The sequence below is a fragment of the Hemiscyllium ocellatum genome, chromosome 48 (genome assembly GCF_020745735.1).
Source record: "Hemiscyllium ocellatum isolate sHemOce1 chromosome 48, sHemOce1.pat.X.cur, whole genome shotgun sequence".
In the NCBI taxonomy this organism is placed as follows: domain Eukaryota; kingdom Metazoa; phylum Chordata; class Chondrichthyes; order Orectolobiformes; family Hemiscylliidae; genus Hemiscyllium; species Hemiscyllium ocellatum.
In genome coordinates, this window is record NC_083448.1 from 7,399,151 (window position 1) to 7,421,939 (window position 22,789).

The 22,789-nt window shown below is 56.4% G+C and overlaps 1 protein-coding gene across 1 annotated transcript; it reads right to left on the minus strand.

Moving 5' to 3' along the window:
• Positions 1-701: 701 nt before the first annotated feature.
• bag4 (BCL2 associated athanogene 4) lies at positions 702-22,288 on the minus strand. The gene is made up of 5 exons (XM_060856682.1): positions 22,017-22,288; positions 17,817-17,924; positions 12,460-12,759; positions 10,136-10,450; positions 702-6,800 (listed from the first exon to the last, which is right to left on the minus strand). Exons 1-5 carry the CDS (start codon positions 22,167-22,169, stop codon positions 6,303-6,305), a joined length of 1,374 nt encoding a protein of 457 aa, XP_060712665.1. The 5' UTR covers positions 22,170-22,288; the 3' UTR covers positions 702-6,302.
• Between the last annotated feature and the right edge of the window lie 501 nt (positions 22,289-22,789).

Here is a 22,789-nt window from a genome sequence, read left to right on the forward strand (position 1 = left end):
ACCCTCCCAGGCCCCGCCCAGTTCAATTCCCCTTCCCCCTCCCTCTCCGACATGACCACCCTCCCAGGCCCCGCCCAGTTCAATTCCCCTTCCCCCTCCCTCTCCGTGACCACCCTCCCAGTCCCCACCCATTTCAATTCCCCTTCCCCCTCCATAACCATCCTTGGACCCCTCCACTGCCAATAACGATCCCAACTTCAACTTAGAGGAACGACACCTCATCTTCCATTTGGGCAGCCTACAGTATGGGGGATTCAACAGTGAGATTCCCAATTTCAAATAAACTCCCTTCCCATTCCCCAACTCCCTTTCACCCCTCCGACCAACCCTCCCTTCCAGCTCCCATCTGGATTCGTCCTTCCCATTGAGCAACCCGCTGAGACCCTCTTCCTGTGTTCACTTCTCCCTCCCTCAGCCTCCTGCCCCTCTCCCCAGCCATGACCCACCCACCCCTGAAGAGGGGCGACACCCGTAACGTTGACTTCACCTCCTGATGTTGCCTGCGACGTTTCAGCCGGTCTCCTGCTGGATTCTAGCGTCTGCAGTGCACTTGGTCTCTCTGCAGTACGTACCTGTTGGCCAGTGTTTGGGGTTGTCTCCTCGTTTGACCCCTTCCCTTTGAGAGCCGCAGTTTGGGGGGGGGGGGGGGGGGGGGGGGTCAAGTTGGAATTGCGAAGCAGAAATAACCAGAGGCGACAGAGTGGAAGACAAGCAGACGTTTATTGCACGGATTCGTGCACAACGAGGGGACACGCAAGACGACCACACATCAGAACATTCCCAAAACGTGGCAGCGCAGACAGACAACTCGGCTAACGGGACACAGAAGCACAGGTCACTGGTTTTCCTTTTGATATCAAAGATATAATTCTCCTCAAAAAAATTAATTTTCTGTTAAGAAACATTTGCGTCACCCCCTTCGAAACAAGTGAGTCGCGTCCCCCCCAGTCTGCCTCTGGTTCAGACAATCCAAGAACTGCAAGATACCTGAGATTGTTGATGAAGGGAATGACAAGTGTGCAGAAGACCCTGGGTGTGGCCACAGAGACGTGAACACAGGTTGGTTTTCTGGGGTCAACCCCAGTCTGTGACAGTGCTTCCAGTTTGAGGGGAGCGTGTGTGCGGATATATTTATACCTTCTCCATGCTCAGTGTTTCAATCCAACTCCGTTGTTCCAAGGGTTTAGAAAATATAAAAGGTTGACTTCATGCATATAGAATAGAGCTATCTATGTATAAAACCGCCACGTGGGCTCAAAAGGGGGCGAGGGGTTTCACGCCAGCCCGTGATAAGTCACTGACCCGGCGCCCACTCCCCAAGCGAATGCAACGTGGCCATTCTGGCCACGGAGCCAGCTCCTGGCTCGCTCTACGCAGGACGGATTCACTGGGAAGGCTCACACCGAGGGGGGGGGATAAGATCGGAGGAGACGGCAGCTGAAGGAGCCACTCTGGCAGTGCCGATGTCACCGCGGGCTGCTGTGGCGCTGAGAAGCCAGCCGGGAGGTGGGGAAGGGGTTTGTGTGGGGGGGGGGGGGGGGAAGGATAGGTGACTAGCCTCCCTGCTCTTCCCCACAGCCCATCTGAAGGTTTCCCTGTTGGGGGGCGTCTCTGCTTCCCAGAGAGTGAGGGTCTCGCCCCAGCACTTCCCAAGCTGCGGGTGAGGATTAGAAGTGGCAAAACAACCAGCCCTCCCCCCCCACCCTACCCCCGGAAAGTGAATCATGGAGGGCCCAGCCAGCAGGATGGGAAGCAAGCTGGGGGATTGCTCATGCCCAGCCACCTCTGGGATGTACTCTGCAGTCCTGTGGGTCACACAGGGCGAGTCCTGCTCCCGGCCAGCCCGAGGTCCTGTGCAGGCTCGTCTTCCAGACAGGGGCATCTCATTCCCAAAAAGGACAAGGCAGGTGGAGCAGCAAACAGGGAGGCGGCCTCCAGTGAGGAGGCACAGACGGACAGTGTGCTCCTCTCTCAGGGAGGGGAGAAGGTCACAGCAGCACCACGGAAGTGCTGCAGACACGAGAGGTTTAGGCCAGACCCTCACAGTAGGATACACACAGGAATGCCAAACTTTCACAGGGAGAGAACAATTTATCACCATGCTCACCGGGACACACACAGGGAGGTACAATTTATCACCGCACTCACCGGGACACACACACACACAGAGGGAGGTACAATTTATCACCATGCTCACCGGGACACACACAGACACACACACACACACAGAGGGAGGTACAATTTATCACCATGCTCACCGGGACACACACGGACACACACACACACACAGGGAGGTACAATTTATCACCATGCTCACCGGGACACACACGGACACACAGGGAGGTACAATTTATCACCATGCTCACCGGGACACACACACAGGGAGGTACAATTTATCACCATGCTCACCGGGACACAGACACAGGGAGGTACAATTTATCACCATGCTCACCGGGACACACATACAGGGAGGTACAATTTATCACTGTACTCATCGGGACACACACACAGACACAGGGAGGTACAATTTATCACCGTACTCACCGGGACACACACACACGGAGGTACAATTTATCACTGTACTCACCGGGACACACACACAGACACAGGGAGGTACAATTTATCACCGTACTCACCGGGACACGCACACACACACGGAGATACAATTTATCACCATACTCACCGGGACACACACACACACACAGGGAGGTACAATTTATCACCGTACTCACCGGGACACACACACACACACAGGGAGGTACAATTTATCACCATACTCACCGGGTCACACACACGGAGGTACAATTTATCACCGTACTCACCGGGACTCACACACACACAGGGAGGTACAATTTATCACTGTACTCACCGGGACACACAGACACAGGGAGGTACAATTTATCACCGTACTCACCGGGACACACACACTGACACCGGGAGGTACAATTTATCACCGTACTCACCGGGACACACACACAGGGAGGTACAATTTATCACCGTACTCACCGGGACACACACACACACACACACTGGGAGGTACAATTTATCACCGTACTCACCGGGACACACACACAGGGAGGTACAATTTATCACCGTACTCACCGGGACACACACACTGACACCGGGAGGTACAATTTATCACCGTACTCACCGGGACACACACACAGGGAGGTACAATTTATCACCGCATTCACCGGGACACACACACACACACACTGGGAGGTACAATTTATCACCATACTCACCGGGACACACACACACACAGGGAGGTACAATTTATCACCGTACTCACCGGGACACACACACACACAGGGAGATACAATTTATCACCGTACTCACCAGGACACACACACACGGAGGTACAATTTATCACCGTACTCACCGGGACACACACACACGGAGGTACAATTTATCACCGTACTCACCGGGACACACACACACAGGGAGGTACAATTTATCACCATACTCACTGACACACACAGGGAGGTACAATTTATCACCGTACTCACCGGGACACACACACACGGAGGTACAATTTATCACCGTACTCACCGGGACACACACACAGGGAGGTACAATTTATCACCATACTCACTGACACACACACACACACACACACACAGGGAGGTACAAGTTATCACCATGCTCACCGGGACACACACACAGGGAGGTACAATTTATCACCGCACTCACGGGGACACACACACACAGGGAGGTACAATTTATCACCATGCTCACCGGGACACACACACAGGGAGGTACAATTTATCACCGTACTCATCGGGACACACACACACAGAGGGAGGTACAATTTATCACCGCACTCACCGGGACACACACACACACACACAGGGAGATTCAATTTATCACCATACTCACCGGGACACACACACACACACACACACACAGGGAGGTACAATTTATCACCGTAGTCACCAGGGCGCACACACACACACACGGAGGTACAATTTATCACCGTACTCACCGGGACACACACACAGACGCAGGGAGGTACAATTTATCACCGTACTCACCGGGACACACACACACACAGGGAGGTACAATTTATCACCGCACTCACCGGGACACACACACAGGGAGGTACAATTTATCACCGTACTCACCGGGACACACACACAGGGAGGTACAATTTATCACCATACTCACTGACACACACACACACAGGGAGGTACAAGTTATCACCATGCTCACCGGGACACACACACAGGGAGGTACAATTTATCACCGTACTCACCGGGACGGACACACAGGGAGGTACAATTTATCACCGCACTCACCGGGACACACACACACACACACACACACACAGGGAGATACAATTTATCACCGTACTCACCAGGACACACACACACACGGAGGTACAATTTATCACCATACTCACCGGGACACACACACACAGGGAGGTACAATTTATCACCATACTCACCGGGTCACACACACACACACACAGGGAGGTACAATTTATCACCGTACTCACTGGGGGACACACACACACACAGGGAGGTACAATTTATCACCGTACTCACTGGGACACACACACACAGAGGTACAATTTATTACTGTACTCACCAGGACATACACACACACATACAGAGGGAGGTACAATCTAGCACTCCGGTTGGGAAGGAAGCCAATCAGATTCTCCAAAACAACGTCTTGGCCAGAGTTGACTTGCTGACCACTAAGCACTCCCTGTTCCTGCGGAAGAAATTGTGGATCCCTTGGAAATCTGGCATTCCTGCCTGTCCTGCTGAGCGGGAGACAGTGCAGTCAGCTCTCTATCTCTGTATCGGTCCCTGTCCTCCCTGGAGGTAGGGGGGGAAAACACAAAATGCCATCTTCTGGCTGAGAGACTCCAGGGTTCCTGCCCCCACATGCAGTACAAGGCGAGTCAAAGGAGAGGAAGGAATAAAACTATCTCGAACGTACACTGAGACCCAGTCTGAACCAAACAGACACTGCCCCTCCATCCACTCGAGATGGTGAGGTGACAAAGCTTGGATGGTGCCAAGTGGTGCCGAAGATGCCAAGCGTTCAGCCCAGCTTGCCCACGCGGCGCCACACCACACCACCTTCCCCATCCCAATCCACACCACTGGGGTGAAAGTGGAACGGGAGAACAGGAACTGGGATCACGGGAAAGCACTTTGTAACTGAAGAGAGATGGCAAGTTGACTTCCCGAGTCTGGAGCTCAGGGGCACAGGTCTGGAGGCAGTGGCCGGTGAGGGAGCATGCGGCTTGGTCGTTTGTGGGTGACCAAAGTGCATTAGGAGAGGGATGCGAGCACACAGCGAACGTGGACGACAACGAGCCCTCAGTCATGGCCCTGATCATTCCCACAGTGATCTGTACCATTCCTTATTTATTTAACCCCATCAAAGATGGGGGACGGTGGTGAGGAGGAACGCAAAAGTGCACATGGGCAGGTCCGAGGAGGCACTGGCTCCTGAACAAACCAGCACCGAATCGGACAAAACTCAACGGTGACCTCTCTATCCTGGACAGCTGCCCGAGTTTCCACCTTCGCTCAGATCCCTGCCCCGGGAGGGACTTGGCATTTGATTCGCCCGATGGAGAAATCCTGGCACGGACACGCTCCGAGTGGCTGCGGTCTGGACTGAAACGGGGGTTGGAGAGGAGAGGGAGTCTGGGGGCTTGCTGGGAACCGGGGTATTTTCTTTCCCTCCCACCGCAGCGTCAATGGGATCAGACCTCGTTGCGGAGTGCGCAGTCTGACCGGACGGCTTGTGTTCATTCAGTGCTGTCGACGCAGCTGCCCTGAGGTGGACAGGGGAACGCCTGGAAAGCCGCAATCGCCCTCCGACAGCACGGCACGCATTCGAGCCGTCTGGACACGGGACTGTCTTGTGTTTTCCCCTCTCAGGGGCTCGGCATCTCCTTTCCCTGCAGCGCAGTGACATGATGGTCATCCGTTTCACTCAGTCCTGCACCCAATCTGTGCCCAGTCCGAAGACTCGCCTGAAAGAGGGAGTTCCGGAATTGGGTGGCCCCTTGTCCGCAATGCTCGCCACCCAGAGGAAGCCGCCTGTCACGTCCTGTCAGAGCACGCGTCCCAGACTTGGTCCCGGCGTGTTGGAAAACCGAACGTGCGCCGGGGGGGTCATCAGGGTGGGAGGGGGTGGGTGGTGGTGTCGGTCTATCTGGTTCCTGTGGGCACTTCCTGGAAACGGCCCCAGCGGACAGTGACGGGTGGGTTTCAGGGGGCCCCCCCTCCTCTCTCGGTCTGCCCAGCAGGCTGGGAGGGGGGGTGGGGGGGCCATTAGCCCGCCAGCGTCTCCAGTTTTTCCAGCACGCCCTGAATCCTGTGCACGGCCTCCTTACGGGCTTGACGGACGTGCTCGCGCCCGTCGGTCTCCACCGCGTCCAGTTCCAGCAGCTGCTTGGTCAGCAGCTCCTCCAGCCGCCGGTACGCCTTGTCCCCCCGGGCGCCCTGGAAGCTGCCCACCTCGGCCTCCAGCTGCCGCAGCTGCACCAGGACCTGCTCCACTTTGGCGTGGCCGGGGTGGTCGGCGGCGCCAGGGCCAGGCAGCTGCGCCCCCTCGCTGGCCCCCTCCCGGGCGCCCTGGCCCTCCGCCCGGGTCTTGTACACCGTTGGAGGGGCACTGTACTCCACCCTGGCAGCGGGTAACGCGCTTGGCGGCTGCTCCGGGCTCGGCACAGGGGGGTAGCTGGTCAACTGCTGCTCGGTCCCTGGGTAACCGGCGTGGCCGAGGCCGGTTGCCCGCATGTCCTGGTGGCTCATGGGGTATGGGACATCCTGGAAAACAGACCCCAGCCGTTTAGAAACCAGCCAAAGGAGTGTACAACACTGACGCTCAGTCGCCGAATGGGTTCGGACAAAATGGGATCGGGAAGGGCAGGGGAACGACTGGTGTGAAACAGCACCGAACTCATGCTCCCATCTTCTCCAGCACGTTGCGAACCACCCTCTGGATCAGGAGAGCCCTGAAGCCAGGCCTCCTGACCCAGAGGTCCAGACGCTATCACTGTGCCACAAGATTTCCGTTTCCTCAGGAAGGGAAATCAGCCTTTCAGTCTTGAACCTACTTCATGACCCAGCCTTTCTGTGCTCAGGAGTTCCACAGACTCACCCTCAAACGGTGCCTCAGAGCTCTCCTCAGAGGAGACATTCCTCCTCATGTCCCTGCCTTCGATGGGGGCCCACTTATTCGGAAACTATGCTGTCCCTGCTCCACGCCCAATCTACTCAACCTCTCCCCATAAAACAGTCCCTCTATACTCGGGAGCAGCTGAGTGAACTTTCTCTGGACTGGCTGCAATGGTCAGTCTCTGTCTCAGAGTCATAGAGGAGTACAGCACAGAAACAGACCCTTCGGTCCAACCTGTCCATGCTGACCCAGATATCTCAACCCAATCTAGTCCCACCTGCCAGCACCCGGCCCATATCCCTCCAAACCCTTCCTATTCATATACCCATCCAAATGTTGCAATTGTACCAGCCCCCACCACTTCCTCTGGCAGCTCATTCCATACACGTACCACCCTTTGCGTGAAAAGGCTGTCCCTTTTATATCTTTCCCCTCTCACCCTAAACCTATACCCTCTAGTTCTGGACTCTCCAACCCCACGGAAAGGACCTTGCCTATTTATCCTATCCATGTCCCTCATAATTTTGTAAATCTCCATAAGGTCACCCCTCAGCCTCTGACGCTCCAGGGAAAACAGCCCCAGCCTGTTCAGCCTCTCCCTGTAGCTCAAACCCTCCAACCCTGGCAACATCCTTGTAAATCTTTTCTGAACCCTTTCAAGTTACACATCTTTCTGACAGGAAGGAGACCAGAATTGCACACAACATTCCAACAGTGGCCTAGCCCATGTCCTGTACAGCCGCAACATGACCTCCCAACTCCTGTACTCAATACTCTGACCAATAAAGGAAAGCATACCAAACGCCTTCTTCACTATCCTACCTCCCTGCGACTCCACTTTCCGGAGAACAGGCCATAAACTGTTGACAGTCTTCCAGTTCCAGTCTGACTAGTGCCTTGTGTACAGTCAGTGAGCCCTATTCTGATATTCTATGCCATTTGCCTTTCCCGTGAGCTGGCGAACATGGATGCGATTCAACAGGTTTTTGACTCAAGCACTCCCAAATGCCTGTGTGCTGCCATTTCCTGCTGTCTTTCTCCATTTCGATCCTCTCCACTCGGCGCGACTAACCTCACATTCTGTTTTGTCTAACCTGCCGGGAACCAACGCACAGTGCGTCATTCCCAGCGCGTTTGGTGTCGGGGGGGGAAACCAGGCCAGTTCCTCCCGACAGGTCTGGAATATCGATCGCCCGAGTGAGACATTATTAGCTGGTGACGGCAGAGAATGCTTAACGTGCGGCAACAGCTTTATCTATAGAAGAAACCACACACGTCGAACTCACTCGGATGAGGGGCAACAGGTTCCCAAAGGGATCGCTCAAGTGTGCAATAAATACCAAAACGTCATGGTACTGTTCGCCGAGCTGGGAATTTGTGTTGCAGACGTTTCGTCCCCTGTCTAGGTGACATCCTCAGTGCTTGGGAGCCTCCTGTGAAGCGCTTCTGTGATGTTTCCTCCGGCATTTATAGTGATATCACCTGTATCACCAGGCGGAGCAAAGATCACAGAAGCGCTTCACAGGAGGCTCCCTCGCACTGAGGATGTCACCTAGACAGGGGACGAAACGTCTGCAACACAAAATCCCAGCTCGGCGAACAGAACCACAACAACGAGCACCCGAGCTACAAATCTTCTCACAAACTTGAAATACCTAAACAACAAAATGCTGGCAACGTTGCCCAGATTTAGCAGTGCTGATGATGAGAAGCAGAGTTTGTACGCCATGACTTTTGAGAGAGCTGGGATGAGTCAGTTAAATAACAGGCCTGTTCCAGGTTAAAGCCGGGGGACGGGGTTGGAGATTAAACAGGGTCAGCAACAGACGCTTTGAGGAACTAAGCCCCACCGCGCGACCTGGTGTCCCTTGAATTCACTGCCGCACCCTCTGACAGGCCCCTGCACCCTCAGCGTGCTGCGCTGTGAGCTGGAGAAGCAGGACCTCACACGATGCGGCCTAGTTGACTGAAAGACAAGTTCAGCCATCTCCAAAATCAAAGGAAGCTCCCAGGGAGCTGACAGTGTCAAGGAGACATGTAAATGTGGAAACCAGCCATTCGGCCTGCCGAGTCCACACAATGCCCCTGAAGAACATCCCACCCAGACCTAGCACTGCTTCCCCATCACTGTCACCCTGTATTTCCCATGGTTAACCAACCTAACCTGCACATCCCTGAGCATCAAGGGCAATTTCCCACGGCCAATCCACCCTAACCTGCACATCCCTGAGCATCAAGGGCAATTTAGCATGGCCAATCCACACTAACCTGCACATCCCTGAGCACTATGGGTAATTTCCCATGGCCAATCCACACTAACCAGCACATCACTGAGCACTATGGGTCATTTCCCACGGCCAATCCACATTAAACTGCACTTCCCTGAGGACTATGGGTAATTTCCCATGGCCAATCCACCCTAACCTGCACTTCCCTGAGCACTATGGGTAATTTAGCATGGCCAATCCACACTAACCAGCACATCCCTGAGCACTATGGGAAAATTCCCATGGCTAATCCACCCTAACCTGCACTTCCCTGAGCACTATGGGTAATTTAGCATGGCCAATCCACACTAACCAGCACATCCCTGAGCACTATGGGTAATTTCCCATGGCTAATCCACCCTAACCTGCACATCCCTGAGCACTATGGGTAATTTAGCATGGCCAATCCACCCTAACCAGCACATGCCTGAACATTCTGGGTAATTTAGCACGGCCAATTCACCCTAACCTGCCTATCTTTGGACTGGGGGAGGAAACCCACGCACAGGGGGGGAAAACGCGCAAACTCCACACACAGACAGGTACCCGAGGATGGAATCAAACCTGGGGCCCTGGTGCTGTGAGGCAGCAGTGCTAACCACTGAGTCACCGTGCCGTCCCATGAAGGGGGAACATATTCACAAAGCTTCACTCTGGACACCCAGAGGTGACCATGCGCCTGATGCTTATCTTGCTCCTGTGTAGGTGATGCTTACCTTCTGTTCATACAGGGAAGGGTTCTGCCAGCCTGGGGTCGGTGTGGAAACGACACTGCTCCTGAAAGGGGGCATGACATGGGGATACTGCTGGGCTGATGCTGGGAGACCGGTCACTCGACTCTGAGCCCAGGGGTCATGGGACTGCAGAGGGGGTGCCTGTGTCGAGGGGGTCCAGGGCTGGCTTGGGGCTCCCGGGGCAGTGGCGGCCTGGTGCTGGGGAGGGTACAGGGGCTGCTGGGGGCCTGACTCCGGGTTCCTGAAGTGGTATTGCGAGGCTGTCACTGGGTACTGGAGCGGCTGATCGAAGACTTCCTGTTCAACCAAACCAAGCAGAATGGGTTAGCTCCAGGGCAGCCTGCAGCACAGAGCATCAGCCTCACCCAGCCCAGCCCAGCTCAGCACAACCCAACCCAACCCAACCCGGCCCAGCCCAGCCCGACCCGACCCAGCGCAGCACAACCCGACCCAGCCCAGCCCAACTCAGCCTAATCCAACCCAATCCAGCCTGACCCGGCCCAACCACACCCAACCCAGCGCAGCAGTGCCAAGGAAACGCATCACCAGTTGGATGGACTGAGTCAGGGAGCTGCACTAAGTATGTCAGTGTCTGCCTGTCTGCGTGCGTGTCTGCCTGTCCGTGTGTTTGCATCTGTGAGAGTCTGCCTGTCCGTGAGCGCGGGTCTGCCTGTCCGTGTGTCTGCATCTGGGTCTGAGAGAGCCTGAGAGAGAGAGAGAGTCAGCCTGTCTGTCTGCGTGAGTTTGCGCGTGTGTGTGTGTGCGTGCGCGTGCGTGTGTGTATTTGCATCTGTGTGTGAGAGAGTGAGTGTGTGTCTTTGCATGTGCCTGTCTGCCTGTGTGTGTTTGCACCTGTGTCTGTGTGTGCGAGAGAGAGAGAGAGTCTGTGTGTGTCTGTGCGTGGAGTGTGTTCGACTGTGTCTGTGTGAGCGTGTGTGTGTTCTGTGGGTTGCAATCAGTCCTGATAATGTGTCGCTGGAAAGGCGCAGCAGGTCAGGCAGCATCCAAGAAGCAGGAGAATCGACGTTTCGGGCACAAGCCCTTCGAAACGTGGATTCTCCTGTTCCTTGGATGCTGCCTGACGTGCTGCACTTTTCCAGCAACACATTTTCAGCTCCGATCTCCAGCAGCTGCAGTCCTCACTTTCTCCTCCCGGTTGTCCTCAGTCCTCCTGGTCTGAAATTCCCACTGCACTGACAGTGACCATCCGGCTGGACCCCTTTGTGAATCGATTCTCCCGACAGGAGATGGGGGAATTCCCACCCTTTCAGGGACACCTTCCTCTGACTGGGCTCAAAGGCCACAGTGAGAACCCGTCAGTGCACTGAGGCATGCGGAAGGGTGACTAACAAATTGCTCAGCACCATCTCGGACAAGCTCTGCCAAGGCTCCAAACAGAAAGCTGCTGCCGACCCTGCTGTGTTCTGAAAGGAACTTGATGGCTGAATGTACCATCTCCAACCTCAGCAGAACCTGCACAGCCCTCACCCTTTGGGGGAAAGTGGGAGGCTGATGCCCGTTCCCAGGCGAGGCTCCTTCTGATGGGAATGCCATCAGCCTGTGGCACTCTCTCAGTGCCAGAGTACAGGAACCCAGGCTCGGCCCACTCCCCTGAATGGCTGGAGCCTCCAACGTGAACACAACTGGCCCAGCCTGCGTCCATTCAGTTCCAGGGCCCCGTCAGCAAAGGGCCCCCGTTCCTGAAAACCCTGCTTCCCTTTTACCCAGGTAGGTGACAGGGCAGGTGGGCGGCTCTGCTCCAACTCTTCTCCAGCCAGCAGAACCTTCCTCCAACTACGTCGTGCGCAGACTGAAATCACCGAGCGTGCCCTTCCCCTCTCGTCCCCCAGCGTGGGCGTGCTGCAGCATTTCCAGCACATTTCCCCACCCCCCCACCTCCCGGGAGCACACTCAGGGCTCGGCCACGGGCTGAACGTGGTTCCGCTCCCTCGCCGTGGCTCTCCCGTTGCGTCAGGGCTGCTGCCCGACTGCTCCCAGCTCAGAGTCCTGGCTTCACCTTGGGTGCTGTGGGACCCACCGCCCGATAACTCTGGACCAGCTTTCACCCTGACACACTGTGGGCCTGCTCAGCTCCCAGGGTGCGCCTGTTGACCCAGTGCTTGCTGAACTAACCCTTGCACATCGCTGCTGTTGGCTGACCGCGTTGCCCCCCAGCCATTCTGGTCTCAGCACCTCACTTGTCAGGGGCCCTCGTTGAACAGTTCCCCCCTGCCCCCAAGCACTAGACACGTCCCACCCCCCTCCCCCACCTCTCACTCCCGGAACCGGGCTGGCGTGTCACATACCCGCTGTGATGGAGTGCCGTAGGCTGGGTGAGCTGGTGCCGGAGTCCTGGCTGACAGGTTGTGGGAGGTTGCCCCCTGCTGCGAGTGGGCCCACTGTGTGGCAGGAGCATGTCCGTTTGACGGGGGCCTGGGCAGTCCAGATTGCTGGTTGGGAAGCTGCTGCTGCTGCTGCTGGATGTTCTCGCACGAAAGGCTCTCCGGCGAGCGACTCTCACCCGGTCCCGTGGGATACCACGTGTTCAGCGGGACGCGGCCCGGAGAGGAGGGCCGTCCGCCAGGAAAGACGCCGTTGACGAGCCCCTGGGGACGAAGGGACGGAACGCCGGTCACTCACATGCCTTGGACGGAGGAGGGAGGGGGGGGGGGGAAGGGAAACGGACACGCCAACATCACATGCTGCACTGCCTCACTCTGGAGCAAGGGGGGGGGGGAAGCTGGCAGGCAGCTGGGGAGACAAGGGGCTCTCCAGGGGAGCGAGCAGTACTGTGGCCCTGCCAGGGTGCAGGCTTCTGACATCAGCGATGACCAGCCAGCAACCTGGGTGGGGAGGGTCTGTGAGGTCAACGCAGTACACAGCAGGACAGGACAGACACCGGCTTTGTGAGCGGGAGATCATTGGATGGAGTGACCAGGAAGGTTGGCGAGGGCAGGGTGGGAGGTGGGAGTCTGTGTGGATTTCAGCAAGGCCTTGGATAAGGTTCCACCCTGCTCTGGAAGGTTCCATCACATGGAAGCCAGGGGGGAGCTGCAAGTTGGAGGCATCAATCGTTTTGACTGCAGGAAGCAGAGGGGAATAGTGGAAGGAGGTTGCTTAGCCCAGAGATCTGTGACTAGTGGGGTACCACAGGGGTCAGTGCTGGGCCCACTGCTGTTTGTTATCTCGATCAATGACCTGGAGGAGAGCATGGGTTAGTCCCATTCACAGATGACACCGAAGTAGGCGATATCGTGGTCAGTGAGGAAGGTTCTCAGAAACCGCAGCAGGACCTCGACCAGCTGGGGAAGTGGGCGAGGAATGGCTCATGGAGTTTCACGTCGATCAGCACGAGGCCTTGCGTTTTGGAAAGTCAAATCAAGGTCGGAGTTTCATGGTGGATGGGAGGGCCTTAAGGAGTGTAGTGGAACAGAGAGACCTTGGGAGTTCAGGTTCACAGTTCCCTGAAAGTGGAGTCACAGGTAGACAGGGCTGTGAAGGCAGCTATTGGCACACTGGCCTTCGTCAGTCAGGGCATTGCTGACACAAGTTGGGAAGTGATGTTGTAGTTACACAGGTCAGTGGTGAGGCGACATTTCGCTGTGTTGGTCACCTTGGTATTGGAAGGATATTAGCATATAGGAAGGGAGGGGGCAGAAGGGATTTACAAGGATGTTGCCTGGACTCAAGGCTCTGAGTTCCAGGGAGAGGTTGGACAAGCTAGCACCTTTTCTTTAGAGTGTAGGAGACTGAGGGGGGATCGGATGGAGGTGTACAGATCATGAGAGGCACGGATAGGGTGAACGCTCTCAGGTTTTTTTCCCAGGGGTGGGGAATCGAGGACGAGAGGGCATCAGTTTAAGGTTCAAGGGGAAAGAATAAAAGGGAACACGAGGGGCAACGTTTTTCCACACAGGGTGGTACGCATGTGGTATGTACTGCCAGAGGAAGTGATTGAGAGGGGCCCATTAATCACATTTCAAAGGCATTTGGACAAATAGATGGATAGGAAAGGATTCGAAGGACAGGGACAAGTGAAGTGGGGTTAGCGTGGGCGGCCATTTTGGTCGGCATGGGCCAGTTTGGGCCAAGGGGCCTGTCTCCGTGCTGAAGGACTCTGTGTAGACCAGAACAGGACAACTGGAAGGGGCCACTGTCAGAGAAGCAACAACGTTTTTCCCACCTGACTCAGTCACGGTCAGCAAGGCTCGTCATGGGGAAAACAGGGTGAACGAAAGCTCGGAGAGATTAGACGATTGAAGGGTGGCAGGAGAACATGAAAAGAAGTGAACCTGAAGAGGTGTGTGTGGAGTAGAGCAAGGTAACATGAGTAAAACACAAGTCCTTGGACAGCACCTTCCAAACCCACGAGCCCTCCATCTCAAAGTACACGGGAACATCACCCCCTCCGAGCCCCTCACCATCCGCGACTTGGAAATCTATCGGCCGTTCCTTCAGGGTCAGAATCCCGGGATTCCCTCCCTCACGGTGCTGCGTGGGACGGTTCCCTACACCACACAGGACTGCAGCGGTTCCCACCCCACCTTCTCAAGGGGGCAGTTAGAGGGTAACAGGGCAATAAGTGCTGGGCCAAGCCAGCAACGCACACAAACACACACTTTGTTTTCACACCTCATGGTGGAGACAAACTGGGGTCAGAAGCTCAATGGAGTGTGAAACTTCAAAGGGTTCAGAGAAGATTTACAAGGATGTTGCCAGAGTTGGAGGGTTTGAGCTACAGGGAGAGGCTGAACAGGCTGGGGCTGTTTTCCCCGGAGCGTCAGAGGCTGAGGGGGTGACCTTATAGAGGTTTATAAAATCATGAGGGACATGGATAGGATAAATAGACAAAGTCCTATCACTGGGGTGGGAGAGTCCAGAACTAGAGGGCATAGGTTTAGGGTGAGAGGGGAAAGATATAAAAGGGACCGAAGGGGCAACTTTTTCACACAGAGGGTGGTACGTGTATGGAATGAGTTGCCAGAGGATGTGCTGGGGGCTGGTACAATTGCAACATTTAAGAGGCATTTGGATGGGTATATGAATAGGAAGGGTTTGGGGGGATATGGGCCGGGTGCTGGCAGGTGTGACTAGATTGGTTCAAGCTAACAGGCTCAAGGGCAGATCAGGGGCTGCCCCCCCGGTGGGCAACGTGACCAAGACCCCCATAACCGATGAGTCAACAAGTCAGGCTGTCAATGTGCTGCCACACAGGGGGACAAAGACTTGGTTCAACCTGCCTGTTTCCCAAGTGGGACACACTTCACTGTGAGCTCCAGTCAGAATCCCAACCGGACTTGGGGAAAATGAGGTCCTTTGGGAGCAAGGTCAGACAGAGTTGGCCAACTCCTCTCGGGGGATGACTCCTTCCGACCGAAGCATTTGCAGCCCTGGGCAGGTGAGTCATCACTCTGCAGTGCAGCTCCCACTCAGCCGGTCTCCGCCCTGGCTCGCTCAGCCAGATTCCCACAAGCTGCAGACGTCAGCACTAGCCTGACACACCTCTCTCAAGCATGCAAACACACGCGACCGGTCCAACAGGAAACCGGGAAGCCTGCTCACTGTCATATGGGGAAGACACAGGCTGGGGCCGCACGAGGATTCAACACAGCAAAGGCAGGGCCGACACACCATGCCAGAGGCTGAGCTATGAGGCAAGATCACTTTCACCTTCAGGATTTCCACTGTCAGTTAAGGACTGAGGGTGTGTAGGCCAGACCGGGAAAGGATGGCAGATTTGCCTCCCTCAAGGACCTGAGCAAACCGGATGGGTTTTTGCCAACAATCCCATGACTCCATGTTCACCACACCCCCACGCAGCAGATTATGCTTCATAATTCAAATCTCAGTGTCACAGCCCAACCCAACACAGCAAGGAGACCAGCCGAGACGTTATAAAGCTTTGGTTAGGCCCCATTTGGAGTACTGTGTCCAGTTTTGGTCCCCACACCTCAGGAAGGACATACTGGCACTGGAGCGTGTCCAGCGGAGATTCACACGGATGATCCCTGGAATGGTTGGTCTAACATACGAGGAACGGCTGAGGATCCTGGGATTGGAGTTTATAAGATTAAGGGGAGACTTAATAGAAACGTACAAGATAATCCATGGCTTGGAAAGGGTGGACACTAGGAAATTGTTTCCGTTAGGCGAGGAGACTAGGACACGTGGACACAGCCTTAGAATTAGAGGGGGTCAATTCAGAACAGAAATGCGGAGACATTTCTTCAGCCAGAGAGTGGTGGGCCTGTGGAATTCATTGCCGCAGAGTGCAGTGGAGGCCGGGATGCTAAATGTCTTCAAGACAAAGATTGATAAATTCTTGATGTCCCAAGGAATTAAGGGCTACGGGGAGAATGCTGGTAAGTGGAGTTGAAATGCCCATCAGCCATGATTGAATGGCGGAGTGGACTCGATGGGCCGAATGGCCTTACTTCCACTCCAATGTCTTATGGCCTCCAGCCCATGGGGTCACCACCAATCAGACTGCTCGAAGGGGACAGCACACCGACTGTTGGAAGCATTGCTCCGATGTCGCCTGCATTTGGATAGTGCCGGAAGCGACCCCGAACAAGACACCCACAGGGAAGTCCGGCTGCTTCACGGATACGACAACAGGGCACAGGAAGAGGTGGTGGCGGCGAGAGCCTTGGGTGAAGAATTGGGTTTGGAGAGAGGGAGGGACTCTCAAGGAGGAACGGGTGGAGCATGGCACGAGGGCAGAGAGCTGGAGGACAGGTTTGGAGCAGGACAGCGTGGTGCTGAGGGCAGAGGGTCGGGTGGGCATGGGAAAGCTCAGAGGTGTGTGGGTGTGCCTGTCTGCCCTTAGGAGTGCCCGTGTCTGTACTCCTGCGCATGTGGCCGCATGCGAGTGGGCACCTGTGGACAGATGGCATCAGCTTCCATCTGTTACCCCAAGATGGTTGGGTAAGATTGGTCTCGCAGACTCAGGAAGGGGTGCACGTGATCTACAGCGAGGAGTGGGGGTGGAGTACCCACGCTGATAGTAACCATCACCCCCACCACTCCCTGCCTCTGCATCAGGGTCAATCCCCTCAACGCTGGTCACAGCTGCCTCAACCTCCCCGTCAGTTTGGACAAAGAGTAACGTGGTTTGCACGGATAATTGCTAACTTAAACTGCCCGCATGAAGCCAGGGTGTCACCCTGACCCCTGGCGCGGGACCCCTGCTATGTCCCTCTGCCCGACTGGCACACAGCACAACATTTACAGGGCACCGAGATGGGGACATGACTAGGAAGGGTTGGAGGGATATGGACCATGTGCTGGCAGGTGGGACCACACTGGCTTAAGACGACAGGCTCAAGGGCAGACCCAGGGGCTGCCATCCCTTCTATTTCCCAATCAGCCTTCCCAATGCCGGCGCCAAAGCGGGTTTTGATTCTTGCGCGCCCTGGGTAGGCAAAGCTGCCCTTGGCACGGGTGAACTCACATCAGTTCCAAACCCGAGGCAACTCACAACACTCGAACGATAGGCAGGGCGGACAGACAGGTGCCAGCCTGACTTCTGCTGGGTGCTACCTCGAGTTCCTGTCGCCATCGCACGCCCTCAATTTCCCTTAACTGAGCCATTTGCCCCATTGCAATCTCCTCCCTGCCCCCCCCACCCCCCCGGGAACAATAAGCACAAAGGGCTGCTTACTTGTGGGGGCATCTGATGGTTCATCATCGGAGAGTAGTCACTGGGATATGGAGTCTGGGCTCCGGTGGGATACCAGTAACTGGAGCTGTATCCTGGATATGGCATCTCCTGGGGAGGGGGGGAAACAAAACAGTGGAAGGGATCCTGAATCAAATGCACGATTCAAACAAACATTTCTTGGAAAAAAATCACAGCCAGCAAACCAACCGTTTCAGCTCCTCGGCTACCCTCATGGGCAGTGCACATCACAAGCTGTTGTCCTTGGGAAGGTGGGGGGGGGGGGGGGGGTGAGTTACACACAGCACCCTTAGGGAGGGAGCTCCAGGGATGGTGAGCTGAGGGAGAGTCCTACAGAAATTCCACACAGTCGCGGTCACTGTTCGATAACGCCGAGTGAAATAAAGTGACTGATCTCAGCCAAACACCTTGGCACCACAGGCCATTCAGCCCTTCTCTTGGAGGCTAGATCACAGGTCATGACCCACCTCCCTTTCGAATGGCTCCCGTGACCCTGCCTCAACTCCCCAGCACAGAGGAGGTGGCCTGATGGAAACACAGAGACTTGGATTTCCGAGTGACCAGACAGTGTTGAGTATTTCAGTGCAGACGGCAGGGGGGGGGACCCTGTGGGATCCCTGCACGGCAGGACTCTGGAGGAGCTGCTGACAAGATCCCTCAGAATTCAGTCAAACGGCTACGCAGGGGGAGAGGTCAGAGATAAACAAGTGGCAACTACTCAACTCAGTCACGGGAGCTTTCTCAAACTCTGGTTTCCATGGTCCCTGAGCAGAGACCTCTCCTCTCCCGGGATGACCCTCCCGGTGAACGTGACCTGACAACAGCCTGCACTCCATCCCACCCTCACCCTGTTCGCCCTCCCCACCTACACCGCCTGTCCACCCTCTCTCTCCCTCCCCCCCCCACACACTTATCCAGGAAGCACCGGCCCATACTGATCCAGGGCACCTCCTGATCTTCTCAATGGAGCCTACCTCCAGCACTTGAGTGCACTACCAGCACGACAAGTCATGACTCGTACCACAACAGTGTTTGCTCATGTCACACTTGCTTATCATCACACAATCCCGACAGGCCCTTTGGCCCCACTTGTCCACACCAACCCTCCAGAGAGTAACCCATCCAAACCCATTCCCCTTCCTCTGTTATCCTACATTTACCCAAGAGTGTACACCTAACCTCCACATCCCTGAACACGATGGGGCAATTTCCCATGGCCAATTCACCCTGACCTGCACATCTTTGGGACTGTGGGAGGAAACCGGAGCACCCGGAGGAAACCCACGCAGACACGGGGGAGAATGTGCAAACTCCACACAGAGAGTCACCCGAGGCTGGAATCGAACCCAGGTCCCTGGCACTGTGAGGCAGCACTGCTAACCACTGAGCCACCGTGCTGCCTCAGCTTCTTCTGCAAATCACCCCCAATTTGCGTGCTCTCTTGATCCTTCTGTGACCTTTCACGGTTTTGAGAACTTCCCGCAGTGCAGTGAGCAACAGCCAAGGTGTGGCACGACTGACACTCACTCAAGTGCTCATTACCAGTCTCTGTTCCAGAAATTAAAAACACACACATACTCATCCTGGGGGAGAAGTGCGAGGAGGAAGGCACGGTAACAGGGCAGTTGCGTTTCTGAACTGCAATCAGAGTCATGCTGGCTGCAAACACCGGCTGCTGGAGCTCATAACGAGTTTCACCGAGAAAGTCAGGCACATCTCAGGCTCAAACCTGTCATCCTCTGAACATCGAACCTGAACCATCGTCACCCTCACGTGCCCAACAAACAGCCAGCAGACCCAGAGAATGCTGCCCGACTCTGAAACGGCCGAGCGGAACGCTCGCTCTGTCTGCAGGTGACACACGCTGACCTTCCCAGTCCAGGCAAACACAGAAAGGATCACTGGGGTCAGAGTCAAACAGCATGGAAACACACCCGTCCATTCTCAGCACATTTCCCAAGTTAAAGTGGACCCACCTGCCTGCATGGCATTCAATTCATGTCACTGTCCAAACATCTTTTCATTGTTTTAATCATTGCTGCATTCACCATTTCCTCTGGCGGTTCATTCCACACACACACACACACCACCCTCTGTGTCAACAAGTAGCCCCTCCCTTTTAAATCTTTCCCCTCTCACCTTAAACATCAGCTCCCTTGTTTTGAAAGCTCCCACCCTCACTTAAAGATTTTAGATTAGACTTACAGTGTGGAAACAGGCCCTTCGGCCCAACAAGTCCACACCGACCCGCCGAAGCGCAACCCACCCATACCCCTACATTTACCCCTTACCTAACACTACGGGCAATTTAGCTTGGCCAATTCACCTGACCCGCACATCTTTGTGACTGTGGGAGGAAACCGGAGCACCCGGAGGAAACCCACGCAGACACGGGGAGAACGTGCAAACTCCACACAGTCAGTCGCCTGAGTCGGGAATTGAACCCGGGTCTACAGGCGCTGTGAGGCAGCAGTGCTAACCACTGTGCCACCGTGCCGCCCACGATCTTTCCATTCACCTTATCTCATGATTTTCTAACCCTCCAAGGTCACCCCCTCAACTTCTTGCGCTCTGGGGCAAAACGTCCCAGTCTCTCTTTCCAACTCAAACTCTCCACAGTCCCAGCAACATCCGGCTAGTTCTTTCCTGAACCTGCTCCAAATTTACTGACATCCTTCGCATGGCAAAACTGGACACAGGACGCCAGAAGGCGACTCACAAACATCCTGTACAACCTGAACAGAACAGACCAACTCCAATACTCGACAGTCTGAGCAAGCGGGCCTCAGTCACCTTAAACACCATGGAACGCCAACATTGAAGGGTTACGTCCCTGAACCCCGAGATGTCTCTTGCTTAGCTGAAACGGAGATCCGAGCTCCAACTCTCCAGGCTCCTCTCTCCGTCCAGCCTGACCTGCTGGGTCCCTCCAGCAATTTCTGCCTCTGGGGATGCCCTTGAGGGAAGGAAGTCTGCCCCGCACTCACCCGGTCCAGCCTACATGTGACTCCAGACTCTCAGTGGTGTGTGTGTGTGGTGTACTCTGAACCGCGTCCCCTCATGTGAAGGGACAAGGGGGAGGTTGGGCCATCAACGCCGGGTTCGGCTTACCACATTCACCACGCCCCCGTGCCTCCTTTACCTGACCCTCACCCCCAGCGCCACCTTTCTTTGCACCATCACCCCCACCCCCCCCAACCTCCGAAACGCTCGGACACGCCACAACCGCCTTTTCTGGTCAAGCCCCTTGGGTGGACAAGGGCGTGAACGGACGAAGAGGAAGCGGTGCTTCAAGTGTTGGGGGTGGGATAAATATCAGCAATTGGGGGTCGCGGTCAGGGGTCAGATAAAGGAGCCACCGGGGGTCAGGGGTCAGATAAAGGAGCCACCGGGTATCGGGGGGTCAGATAAAGGAGCCACCGGGGGTCAGGGGTCAGATAAAGCAGCCACCGGGGGTCGGGGGTCAGATAAAGCAGCCACCGGGGGTCAGGGGTCAGATAAAGCAGCCACCGGGTATCGGGGGGTCAGATAAAGCAGCCACCGGGTATTGGGGGGTCAGATAAAGGAGCCACCGGGTATTGGGGGGTCAGATAAAGGAGCCACCGGGTATTGGGGGGTCAGATAAAGGAGCCACCGGGTATTGGGGGGTCAGATAAAGCAGCCACCGGGTATTGGGGGGTCAGATAAAGGAGCCACCGGGGGTCGGGGGTCGGATAAAGGAGCCACCGGGGGTCGGGGGTCAGATAAAGGAGCCACCGGGGGTCGGGGGTCAGATAAAGCAGCCACCGGGGGTCAGGGGTCAGATAAAGGAGCCACCGGGGGTCAGGGGGGTCAGATCAAGGAGCCACCGGGGGGTCAGATAAAGGAGCCACCGGGGGTCAGGGGTCGGATAAAGCAGCCACCGGGGGTCAGGGGTCAGGGAGCCGGTGGGACGTGGTGCCTCCCATGGTCGAATAGCCCACAGGCGGGATCCCCCACAGAAGGGCACCTCGGGGGGGGGGGGGGGGGGGGGGGGGGGGGCGCCTTTAAATGGAATAAACATCCTCCGACAATTAAAGGCAGGCCGTGCCCTTTAAGGCAGGGAAGGGGCCGAGCGGCCGCCCCTGAGAGCCTGATCTTTCTCCCCCCGGGGTGAGGGGGGCCGGGGGCCGGCGGGGGGCCGGCGGGGGGCCGGGGTCTGACCTGCTTGTGGAGGCCGCCCCGGAGCCTCGGGTCATCCCAGGTGGTGGTGCCCGTGTTGTGGTCGATGTAGTACGGCCAGCCGCTGTGGGGGTCCCGCTTCATCTGCCAGCCCCGGGGCAGGCTGGCCAGGCGTCCCGGGGCCTCCCCGGCCATCACCGCACGGGGGGGGCCTGAGGCCTGACGCCTGGGCCTCGGGTGGTGGTTGTTGTCGTCGCCGCCGCCTCTGGAGCCCCCGGCGCACGCGCACACCGACTGCACCGCGCCCGACCTCCCGCACGCACATGCGCACACACGCGCGCGCCCCGGCCAATCCCGCCATTGGGGGAGGGAGAGGGTGGGGGAATGAAAGGAGGGGGCGGGGCCTGACCTCCCAGTGGCTGCAAGGGCTGTCAGTCTCGGGGGCTCGCCCCGCCCCCCCCACACACCCACCAACCGTACCTCGCCCCGCCCCCCCCACACACCCACCAACCGTACCTCGCCCCGCCCCCCCCACACACCCACCAACCGTACCTCGCCCCGCCCCCCCCACACACCCACCAACCGTACCTCGCCCCGCCCTCCACCCCACGCGCGCGCGCGCACACACACACACACACACACACACGTGCAGGCGGACGGAGCCGCCCACTGAGCACGGCGCGCGCACGCAACGTCGAATCATCCGGCGGCACCTGAGCTGCCATTGGACGAAGGGGCTGTCAATCAGATGGTCAGTTCGCCAATCACACTCTCTCCCTCATTCCCAATCCCTCCCTCACTCCCTCCCTCATTCC

Coding starts and splice junctions, on each gene's coding strand:
- bag4 (XM_060856682.1), bottom strand. CDS start 22,169: ATGGCCGGGGAGGCCCCGGGACGCCTGGCCAGCCTGCCCCGGGGCTGG. Junction 12,760..17,816: donor ACCATCAGATGCCCCCACAA/GTAAGCAGCCCT, acceptor CTTCGTCCCCAG/GGGCTCGTCAACGGCGTCTT. Junction 10,451..12,459: donor ACGGCACTCCATCACAGCGG/GTATGTGACACG, acceptor TTGGTTGAACAG/GAAGTCTTCGATCAGCCGCT.